At 38.1% G+C, this 12260-nt stretch overlaps 1 protein-coding gene across 1 annotated transcript in view; it reads right to left on the bottom strand.

Moving 5' to 3' along the window:
• OCA2 (OCA2 melanosomal transmembrane protein) overlaps positions 1 to 12260 on the bottom strand; it is a 189680-nt gene that overhangs the window by 136965 nt on the left and 40455 nt on the right. Inside the window, exons 3-6 of the mRNA XM_061377887.1 lie at positions 7186 to 7284; positions 6403 to 6591; positions 2565 to 2622; positions 1509 to 1581 (exon numbers count right to left, since the gene is read on the bottom strand). Coding sequence (XP_061233871.1) covers positions 1509 to 1581; positions 2565 to 2622; positions 6403 to 6591; positions 7186 to 7284 — 419 coding nt within the window. The remainder of the gene's footprint in view (positions 1 to 1508; positions 1582 to 2564; positions 2623 to 6402; positions 6592 to 7185; positions 7285 to 12260) is intronic.

Genomic DNA, 12260 nt, shown 5'->3' with positions numbered 1-12260 from the left:
CAGGTCCCTCCCAACACCAGAGACAGAATGTCCTGCCTCTGAGCAAGCCTAAGATCTAATGGCTGTGACAGAAAAACCACAAAAATCTAAGTGACACCAGGAAGACAAAGGTCATGAAGTCCAAAGGGGATCACTTGATTTGGTTTTTAAAAATATTTCTTTGTTTTGATTTTTCTTCTGTATGCAGACACATCAGGTAACACAAACGTCCATAACACACGCATCCATATGCATGGGCACATGAACTTAGAAAAAAGTACAGTGGTAAACACCCATGTGGCACTTCTTAACAGCTTCTGGGGCATATGCAGGAGTTAAAGAGCATCCATTTGCATAATTTGACATCGTAGAAGTTAAGAGACTTATTTTCCACCCAAAGCAGTCTCACACGATAACCTCAGAGGTGTCTGTGACAAGGACTACTGCAGTATACTTGTCAGGCTACCATGAAATTCTTGTAGACATTCAGAGTAGCACCTAATGTCCACTGGGAATACCGCAGTCTGTCAACCAGCATAAATCACAAATTCAACACTGCTGTTGAATGGTTAATCTAATCCAAGCCTAGACAAAAAGCTGAATACTTTCTTCACTATGCAACAAAGTGGACGACAACCACATGAGCATACTTCTGCGTGAATGAAGACTGGCAGCAAGAATGAGATGACATTCAGAATTGCTGGTGCCCTTTCCAAACCTTATTCAGAAATGCAATCTTTCTCCTAGACCCTTCATACTTGAATTACCACATCACTCTGAAAATGAAGTATGGCTTTGCTGGTTTGCTTGCCTCTCACATATTTTATCTCAGCTCTGTGACCTCAGGTAGGAGACAGAACATCCAGTTTTCGACACACATGACACAAATTAAGAAGCTTCAGCTTCACATTTGTCACATAAGAAAGGAAAGCTGTATTCTGACTGTGTGACACCTATTTTTCTCAAAGCATCTTGACATGATGGGTAAATGTGAAATACAGGAACACCTGTTTGAACTCAAATCCCAATTCCACCAGCACTTCCCTGAAAAAAACAAAAGTAATAGATGGTTGCAAAGTCAGTGTGTACAATGCAGCAGCTATGGCTCCAACACAAAATCTGTTGAAAGAGAGGAAATCCCTAAGCTATGTTATGACAGTTGACTAAAACTTGAACTTAAAGACCCAACAACACCCTCCCTTGGCAGACTGGGCCATGAAAACAATGGTGGTGTACAACACCATATATATAGGAGCTTTCACTGGGATACTTCCGCACTCTTGGCTTCATGCAAGCTGAACATAAGGACTGGCTGGGCACCGCAGGGTGCACAGGCAGGTGCCAGTCAGTATAACTTGGATAGGGAGCACTACTGTGGCCTGCATCAAAGGACAAGTCTCAGGGAAGCCCAGGCTCTGAGGACAACCCAGTTTCCTCAGGGTGTAAAACAGAAAACAACCACCCACCTAGTTCGACCAGTTTATGAAGGAAACTTTAGTTGAATTTTGTGGGGTTTGAAAGAAGGATACAGAAACTTTCCACAGGTGATACAGCCAACATCTGCCAGGACACACCTTGATCTGGATAAGTGACAAATAAAATCTAGGGCAAGGATAAAAAACATTCATTAATAACACAAAAACTGAAAAACTGAAAAATATTATCTCAAATAATATTATCTCAAATAATTATCTCAAAGATTATCTCAAACACTTAAAACAAAGTATGTCATTCTGTACATTAAATTGTAAGATTGCTTTCAGTATTTTCAGGTATGTTTACACCACAGATAAAAAGCAGCCCTGGGATACTTAGCAAACATAAGTAATATTCCTTTTGTAAATTTACTGCCAAAGTCAAATATTTGATATATTTTATCCAAGCGTCTCCTAGGACAAAGTTGTAATCTTAAGCATGTATCTGGAAAGCAACACCCACATCTGAGGCAATAGATTGTCCTCTTTTTTTTTTTTTTCTTCTGATACAGAAGCCCTCCAAGACAGAAAGGAGGTCCTTGCAGGAGTTAAAAGGGTAAACTCCAATCTTTTGAAATGTTTCTCAAGTCTTGCAGTCTAAGATGTTGCTGATTTTGAAGATCCTGGAGGGGAGAACAGCTTCCCTCCCTGTGGCCTTCTAGCTTCCACACCATGGAGCACTACCATTGCTGTTGCAACCTCCCAGCTTTTGCATGTGCTGTTGCATCCTCCCAGCACAGCTTTTCCTATGAACATTCCTCAGGTGTTAGCCAGTATCTAAAGACTCATAGACTCATCCTAAATTCAGCAAGTAACTGTAAAGAACATACAAATTTGAGTGCCAGCTGCCTCCTCAGTCTCAACTGCTTACACTACCATATTTTCCAGGGTGGTGGCTAGTGCACCAAACAGTGGTGTGATTAGGCATGAAGCCCTGAACAATATTTTCATCTTTTTGCCATCTGTCTCCCACCCTCAAGATATTTTTCTATTAGCTAAGACAACACATCATACCTCATTTTGAACTAATTTTAAGGAAATAGAATGATTCTGTGATTCTAAGATCCTGTGAAATGAGGGCTAGGGGAAGATTGCAAATCCAATACTTACAGAGCAGACAACTACAAAGATAAAAAGGCCTGAAACTTTTAGGAATTTTAGACAGCATCTGAAACATAAGAAACATGAATTTATTATATGGGTAATTTCAAACAAATCTTTTCTGTTCTCTTAGCAGCTCTGACATGTCCGAAGCATCATGGTAAGCATTGTATGGGTGATAATAGACCACATCAGAATATGGACACATAACTCAGGGTTAGCACGGGCTTGGGAAGCCTCAGTGACTATAAAGGCTCTTGCCCCAGGTTTGCTGCCAGCTGGGTCTCATTGCACAGGAAGGTTTTCTCCTCAGGAAAGCTGAATGAATGCTGCAGCACAAGCGGGTGCCAGGAGCTGCTTCTCCACTGCTTTTGCCAGTCACCAACAGATCCAGAGACCCATCAGCCCACGCTGGTCGCTCCCAGGGAGGCAAAGGAGCATTGCCATCACAGAGAGGTGGGATGACCAAGCAGAAAGCATAGCTTTTTGCATAGTGGGGTGCTGTCATCAACGACTCTCTCAAAAACTGGACTTCTAATATAAATCCTGAAAAGTACTGGGAAAAGACAGACAGCTTTAAGTATCTTCTGGTTGTAATAGTGCTTCTTTAAACCAAATATACTTCATGAGCAAGTCTAAATAAAACAACTAGCAAAACTAGATAATTTTTTTCCATAAAATGTCTGTGCCCTTTGAAGGAATACCCAGTTCTGGAGATGTGATGACATCAAATCTTCTGAAGTGTCAGAGGTTACTGGGTTAAGAAAGAATAACTCTAAATTAAAATTAAATTAAAATGTGGATGTTGCAAATGCATGCTCTTGAATAATACATCTTAAGATTTAGCACTTTTAAATTACCATATTTTTTAATATTACCATAAAAAGCAACTCTTAACTAATTATTTTCTGGCCACCCAACAGTATGTTACACAGATGTCTTAATTTACAGAACTCTTTTTGGTGATATGCACTTATTACATCTTTTCATTAATAGGAGGTATTGATGTTCTTATTCCTTTTATTTTTTTTTTTTAAGTGAACATTCAAACATTGCTTTTCTGACAGAATGATGAATATAAGGTTTGACTTAAGTCTGATGACAAGCAGGAAGGAAAAAATTTCAAGTTACTAGAAAAATCAGTTGAGAAGGGAGCAGTACAATAAATAACTGAAATTGACAGATGCTATAGGACAAAATATTAAAGCAGAGTAGTCTGAAGAGAGTCAGGAACTTTTAATCACAGTGGAAATAATTCCCTATATTAAGCTCATTGACTGAAAGCAACATAAGTGACTGGAGACCCATTTTTTAAAAACATTGTTTTTTAAAGATCACTTCCTCTTTATATTTCTCCAAATAGGCAGGAACAAAAACCCAGTAGGTCATAAAAATGTGCTGCCACAGGCAAACAGATCGGAAGGGGCTACAAAAACCTATGTATCACAAGTGCTAGTAGCTTTATGTAAACTTTTGCATAGTATGAAAATCTAGAGAAGACAGAGCAAGAGGGGATGGAAACAGTAAGGTGACTTCCAGAAATGCCAGGTACCCCTGCTCTACTGAAAAGCAAAGAGGGGAGGGAAAAGAAGAAAATAAAGGCTTGAAAAAAAAGGAATGACAACAAAACCGTTAGCAGCACTTCATAACTGACAGCTTCTTTGCCTTCCAGTACCTGAAGGGGGCCTATAAGGATGCTAGGGAGGGACTCTTTATTAGGGACTGTAGTGATAGAATAAGGGGTTACAGGTTAAAACTTAAAGAGGGGAAGTTTAGATTGGATATAAGGAAGAAGTTCTTTACTGTTAGGTTGGTGAGACACTGGAATGGGTTGTCCAAGGAAGTTGTGAATGCTCCATCCTGGCAGTGTTAAGGCCAGGTTGGACAGAGCCTTGAGTGAAATGGTTTAGTGTGAGATGTCCCTGCCCATTGCAGGGGGGTTGGAACTTTATGAACTTAAGGTCCTTTCCAACCCTAACTATTCTATGATTCTATGATTTATAGAAAATACCTAATGCCAACTTAGTCATGCATCCTCTACCCTGCTTGTCTATTGTCCCTATTTCTACATTACACTTCTATTCTTGTATTTTTTGAGAATTTATTGTGTTATGAATTGCTAAAGTCCAGAACAGATTGGTTTAGTTTTAATGTACTTAATATTTTCTGTTTGCACTTTGAAATTTTATTATTATTATTATTGAAACAAGAAGCAACATTAACTTGATTTTAAGCTTTATATTTCATAACCACTTGGCTATAAATAATAGAAACTCATCTAAAGGAGCTGGCAAGGTATAATAAAAAAAGCTTTTGAAAATGGTCACTTTATTAAATGTAGAATTTAGAAAGCCTTGTTCCTCCCATCTGTTTGTTTTCATGGCATTTTGTATTAGGGAAGCAGCGCTTTTAACAGCTTACAGTTGAGAAGCGATCAGCCTTTGACTCACCCGTGGCTTGCAATCTGTCTCTTGCTACAGCACTAATCTGGCACAGTGATACAAGTAGAAACCTTGTGCCAGATCCTGCGCTGATATATGCCTCCAGCACAATCCTATTTGACTTAAGTTGGAAATGCATGAAGTACAAATCTATGAAGGATTTCACTCCCTTTTCTAAACCAAATGACTTTTAGTCTGGTCTGCAGGTGGTGTCAGGCAGTTTAACTCCATTTATTATCTCAGCAGTTATGCTGATTTACAACAGCCAAAGAGCCGGTCCTGTAAGTACAAGCTGCGCTATAGCAATGAAAACATTTCAAGGGAAGTTATGCCAGAAAAACACTCTACTCTCCACATTATAAACCTATGTTGTACTGGAAACAATGGATTCTACACTCCCACTAAATGCCTTTGCTCCATTAAATACCAGGGAAATCTACCATGAGTGTGAAGAAACTCATCTGCCAAACTTCTTCACATCTGCTCATATTGTACAAGTTGCAGCCACGGAAATTCTCCTGCTGTGTTTGTTGAGCAGCAGTTCAGGAGAGTGGCACTCCACACAATACCACATGCACGATGGAAGGAGGAAAACAATTGTGAAGTGATTAGCTAAGACAACATACAAGTTGGGAAAAGATGCACTGACATCCCATTGGAAAGGCTCTGTGGATCAACATGGAGATCCACAAACTAGTGGATCCAAACCAAACTAGTAAAAAGTATTAAAACTCTGGAAAGGGCAGATAATTAATATCCAAGATTAAAGGTTTTGCCAGTTAAATCTGAGGCAAAAATATCCCAAGAAAATTTGACCTTAACCTCTTATTACTTTGGTATCTTCTTAATACATTATCAGATTCAATTTCCTCCATGCCTAAATGAGGTAAAAGACTAAGGTAAAGACTGAAAAATACTAAAGTACTTAATGATAGAAAATGATCAGTTATATTTTCAGCTGTGAAAAAGCTACATGAAAAGCTACTATAACAACTAGAGAAAGACTGTGTTAGATACATACTTTAATTAAAGTGAAGCATTTCATAAAAGCAACAAAACACCAAACAAAGTTGTGGAATCAACCAAGGTTTTTTAAGGAATGGTTTCAAAGAAATGTTAGCAGCAATATAGAAGGCATTTAATTACAAATTTAGAATAACTGTTATGATTGATGCTTGTAAGAACAAGGAACTATTGATCATTAGGTAGAGGTTATATTCAATTTCACCAGGTTTATTTTAAAACTGTCAATGGCAAGATACACCCTAATCATGAAGTGTTATTTTATTAATTTGCAGAAAAGATTTTCTAGATACCTATACTTAAAAACTAACCCCTGCAGAAATTAAAAAAAAATTAAATAAAAGAAAGACTGGAAACAAGTAAATTAATGTTTGAATTCAGACCTCATCTTTGATAAATTGAACTTGACATGAAGGTTGTCCAAGATTTCATATCTCTCAGAAGAAGCAGATCTGGACAAGCATGTAATTTCATTTCCCAGTTGAAACCTTTGCTCAAATTCCGCAGAGCTGTTGTCCCATGAGTCGTCATCTGTGGTAAAATCTGGATTATGAAGAGCCATGCACTGCAACCTGTCACACATTTTTGGGAAACATAATAAAACAAAACAGTGGTTTATCTTAACAGGTGGTAGATGTAACTGACCTTGCATATCCTCAGGTTCACTGTGAGAGATTTTAATGGAAAAATTGATTGACAGAGATCTAGGCAGTACAGACTGAGCTCCCCTTGGTGACACAGCTGGGTAGACTGGGAGCAAGAGCAAAGACCCTGTGATGTTTAGGTGCACTTGGGAGAACCAGCTTTCTAATGCACCAGCAGATGTACCTCAGGATTTGGTGTGTGAATCCCCTATAAGGATCCCTCCTATAGCTCTGCTGTGTCTTTCACTGTATCTGATGTAACACCACATGGAGGAAATAAGAGCATACAGCCTGCAGTTGCCCATCCTTAGGGCTCTCTAATCACTCTAATCTCAGACTTTACATCTTTCCCTTCCCCATTTCTTTCCACTCAAGGTCATTCAGGGTAAATCTCTGTTTACAACCCCTGCTATTCACTTTATTTCCCAGCAGGTTTGATGTCAGATATAAGAAAGTACCATGCACAATTAAATAGAAGAGAGCTTAGAAAAAGATATTTTGAGTGAAATGAAAGTATCTCACCCATTTTCCTCTGAGGAAACCTTCAGTAGTGGTGTCTTCTCTGTAAAGGCAGTGTTTTTTGACCTTGAGCTGAATAATTTTGAAAAATTGAAGTGATATCTTTGAAGGAGAAAAAAAAGACAAAATTAAACACAATAAAACCAGTAAATCTGAAGTACAATGATTGACTACAGTTCTACATAATATTTGGTACAAGTGCATCTAACTAGTTAAATATTCTTTAAGAATGGTGTCCACCTAAATCAAGGTTTTCATTAAGCTTGAACTAGTCGTGGTAGTTACTTCCTTACTGTCATGGAGGATGCTACTTATTCATATAAGTTCACATTAATATACTTCATAAACATAAAATAATAGGATCATTTCTATCCTGTAAATTTCGAGACATGGATCACCAGAAATCTAATATGTACAGCTACCTCAGCACCCTTTGTATTAGGGAAGAAAGCTTTGTCCTGCAGCACAATCCTTGCCAAACCGTTTCAAGTCTGGGTCCTGGTGCTGCATAAAATTAATAGAGAGTAAACTACCTCTGGCCATACTGCAGCTTAGCACTGTTAAGAAGTCTTTTGCTAAAATATAAATCCCATCTTAAGAAACAGCTGTATAAAATCAAGCCACAATCACAGGGGTCCAGCTTTGGGGCGTGCTTCTGGGAGAGATTAATTGAGCCATTTTGCAGTACTCAAGACCTGGCTCTTCCATAGACATTTCCCATCAAACCACCATTATTCAGACACACTCTGATTTATTCTGTTCAAAACTGTCGCCACCCATCACCAGAAAGTCCCAAAGAAATCTGCTAGACATACAGTCAATATGCAGATAATATTGTTCCCAGGGACATTTAGAAGAAACCTAAAATTTCTTCTGCCATTGCTGGACTGAAAGGGGAAAGAAATTATAAAATCATAGACAACTAATTAAAAATATACAAATATGTCTGATAATTCAATCTTCTAAATGTAAGAACAGTCCAAAACCAAGGATCTGTGTATTTAACCTTATAGCAAATGGAAGACAGTGGAATTTCTTATGATTTATAGATGTATGTGTAACACTTTGTAAAATTAAAACCTCCAGTTAATGCTTCAGCTTGCTTGTTTAGTACAGCTATCTATCTATTTAGTGATATTCTAGGTGTGGAGCAACTGGATATGGTTATATCATCTTTGAGTGGCACAAATGTCATTCAAACTCTGCTGTAAGCACTGTATTTGCAATCTCAGCAGAAGAGAATGCATGAGTTATAGAGACTGAATTACCCAGTAGCTCAGGTCAAATGTTGGGAAGATTACAATTCAGGTGCTACATTGCACTGACACTTCATCCGTGAAGAGATGAGTGCATACTCTGAAGCTATCTAAGTGCTTCCATTTTTATATAAGAGAACAGCATTCACACAAAAAGTTTAAGTGGAGAAACTCGTGTATTTTGCAGTAAGTGTTATTCTAATGTTATCATGGCCTTAGATGTAAAAGATTACCTAGAGCTGTTACAAAATATAATCTGTAAGAGTAGCAAAAACACTGTCAGGACTTTAAATGTGTGCTCACTGAGCATTGCTGATATGCTCCTGATACGCAGGCTAACTCCCGCATCCCACTGTATTCAAAAAGTTTGCATCCAAAGGTGACGATTTCAATGATGGACCTTGAACTTGCACAGTCAGAAATTTATCTCATGCAAAGACCGATTAGCTGTTTCTGCTTTTAAAAAAATGATGCCACTCTCCACAAAAAAAAGGTGCAAAATAAAATGTATTGTATGCTGTTCTGATCTAACCTCATATTGCGTACGCCATTAACCTTTCCACACTTACTTTTCTTCTTTTTCTCCTAGCACACGTACACTCTGAGATTAATAACCATAAAACTTTCTACAGAAACTTCCAATTTCTTCTAATTCTTAAGGGCTTGATACCAACACTGCTTTGATTTACATAGACATACATATATCTACTGGCAGTCCCTCACCTCAGCAGGTTTTAACTACTGCTGTGAATGACCATTATGCAAAGAGAGCTGAAAGATAAAGCAACCACAGCAATGGCAACCATAAAGGGAGAATAAAAGGTTGCTGGAAGGTTGTTTAAATGACAAAACCTGAGGTAAAGGATCCAGAATGCTAGTTAAAGGCATCATTTTTGCTTTCTTTTTGATCAATTGTTATGCCCACCTGCCAGTGTAGGTCTTGTCACTTTTAAATGGAACTTTTAAATGTAGAGCTTTACAGATTGCCAAGAATGGCAAACAGTAAAAATGGAAAAGGTCTTCAAATAAAATGAAAACAATTAATGCATGACAACATCAATTTGCAGAGAGTAAAACACATGGACAAGAATAAGCAGCAGGAAGCAGCCAGGCTCAACAAAACAAAAACAGAGAAAAAACAGAAGAGCCTCAACACCCCCATGATGTGATTACTCTAATTAGAGAATGAATGTAATACAAACAATAAAGCTAATCAAGGCATATAAGAATCTTGAAGGCTGAAAGCCTAGAAAGAAAAGTTGTAATATCATGAAAAAATAGCATGGGCTATAAAAACAAAAATAATCCCTAAACGGAGAGATTAATGCAAACCCTTCTGTGCCCCTCTTACTTCTGCGGAGACACTACTGGGGAGAATTGGTCACCCACTTCATTAAAAGATAACACATAAGATAATCATCTGCAAACAAAACCTAAGAAGGCCCAAAGACCCCCTGCTATTAGAGGAACAAGTCTACAGTGCTCAGAAACCTTAGCATCATTCTTGGTGCTCCTCAGCCCTGCAAGTAGATGGCAATTGACAGTGTCTAAATAAAGGAAAGAAATCAATGTGACACATGTCAAAACCTGGGATAGTTTACACTTTGAAGCTTTTTCACAATCAAAAGAACTAGAAACTTTGGTTTTACCTAGATGCTAGAATGGAGTTCAATCCATCTCTATTAAGCAATTCAGCAGCATTACCAAGGAGCTAATCAGGAGATCAGCTCATTAGCCCATTGTGGATACACCCATTCGCAGGATGAGAGGACTGCTTTGGATTTATACTATGTACAGTTGAGGAGCTGGTAAGCTGAACACCAATTGTGTTCACTGTTCTTCTCTCATGGTGCAAACTCAAAACTCATTAGCATTTTATACATCAAACATGAGACATGAAATAAGCGCATTTACAAATTTATATATTTATATGTAGACAGGCGCATGGATCTTCACACAAAAAATTACCATTCACATTTCCCTTTCATTCAAAATTCATTGGAGAAAACTAAAACCAAAAGCTACTGAAAAAAAGTATTTGACAAGGACCTTTTCAAAGACTTACAAAGCATCACTCACATGGAAAGATCCATGTAGAACTGACATCAGGAAAAGAAGAGCATATCCTGCCTCCTGTACAAGCACTGCTGTGGCCACATTCTTTCTCACATTTGTTACAGTTAGGCATGGTTTATATTATAATTAAGAGAAATCTTTCAAATAGAAGATTGTGTTCTTAACCACTTGGATACTGCTGTGAATCATAGATACAGATTCTGGCTCTCTCTGCAGGAGCATAGGTTTGTTCTGAGGAAGTGTGTTTTTTGAGCTGGTTACTCGCAGTCCAGCTGCTAACCTTTCAAGCAATTACCATTTCTGACTGTCTCCATAGTAACCCAACATTGTAAGAGGGCTGTCCACAGCCCAGATGAAGCCCTAGTTGCCTGACAGCAGCTGAAGTATTCCACCTGCAACACACGACTGTTTCCCATTACCTGCAGGTGATAACTTCCAAAGTGATAACTTCCAAAGTCTTCAGGGGACTTTGGATGAAGTCCGTAAAGAGAACTCTATTCCTGTTGCTGAGCATCACACCTGCCCCACGACCACATTTTCAGGCATTTCCTAATGTGCCACTTTAAAGGAAAGGACAGGGAAGGCTTTACGGTTGCAACTGTTCAGCAATAAACCACCTTTCAATCCCAAATACACTACGGAAGAGGACACCAAAAGATGTAAGCACCCAACAAGAAAAACCTGAGGAACAAAAAGACCATACTCATCCTAGTTAGCTTGCAAATACTTAAAATACTCAGTAGGTTTGGCTGGAACCTATTATTTAGCCTTGTATTGAAAAGCTTAATCATGCTACACAATCCATTAGGTTTTCACTTCCTATAATAAAAAGCATACATCTTAAACATCAGCTAATAAAATGCTTCATCTGCCATATGCTATGTCATGCATGCAACTATCAGTAAAAGCTATTTCTGTAAGAACAGAAAGCAATAATTCCTACATCTACAGAAAGGATTTGGTCAGAATTGAAGAAGAGGTAATAAGGAAGCAATAGGCAAGAACATCAACAGTTTTGAACATAACTTATTGGAAATTTTACTATATCAAAAATTAAAAGCATAACTTTTTCAGGGAAAAAGAGTATTAAACATGCACAATGCAGAAACAAATTGAAAAGCAGAGAGCTTTTTACCAAAAAAAAAAAAAAAAAAAAAAAAAACACCACACTGGTTTTTGGTCCCATTAGAAACACATTCTTCAACCAAATATGGTATTTGTCATTTTCTGTTAAAGTCCACTTTTGGACAATGGTTACATGGTACCGTGATGTGCAACATCACAGCATTCAGCTTTTAAACATTTACTGTGTGCTAAGCGGCTGTTAGCATACATCTATCGACATTATGATATATATGTGCCCACACAGAGACACAAGCCTTCATCATGTCTTCTCCTCAGTGGCAGCGCATCATGGGGAACTGTTATGACTACCCATCACAAATGAAGTATAGTCAACTGATATACTAGGAGTCAAGGGAAGGATCAGACTCCAGAGCTTACATCTCTAAACAGGCTCCAGACATTTTCTGATGAGTGCTTTATGGTAGCATCAACTAAATCAGCAAATAACCTCTAGACCCTTTAAAAGCATACACCATTAAGATGTCAGAAAAAATTAACAATGAAAGCATTACTTTATACAGACTCATTTTCTCTTTGACTTTCCTAATTTTCTATTAGACAGGACTGTACAGATTTCTACAGAGGACTGTGGTGCTGGTACTACCTGACAGCAAGACATTG

Source organism: Neopsephotus bourkii, unplaced genomic scaffold (assembly GCF_033783945.1).
Source record: "Neopsephotus bourkii isolate Nb327-2 ecotype Australia unplaced genomic scaffold, CSIRO-AGI_Nbou_v1 NB_1760, whole genome shotgun sequence".
Classification (NCBI taxonomy): domain Eukaryota; kingdom Metazoa; phylum Chordata; class Aves; order Psittaciformes; family Psittacidae; genus Neopsephotus; species Neopsephotus bourkii.
The sequence above is the reverse complement of the archived record's forward strand: the minus strand, read 5'-3'. Positions and strand labels throughout refer to the sequence as shown.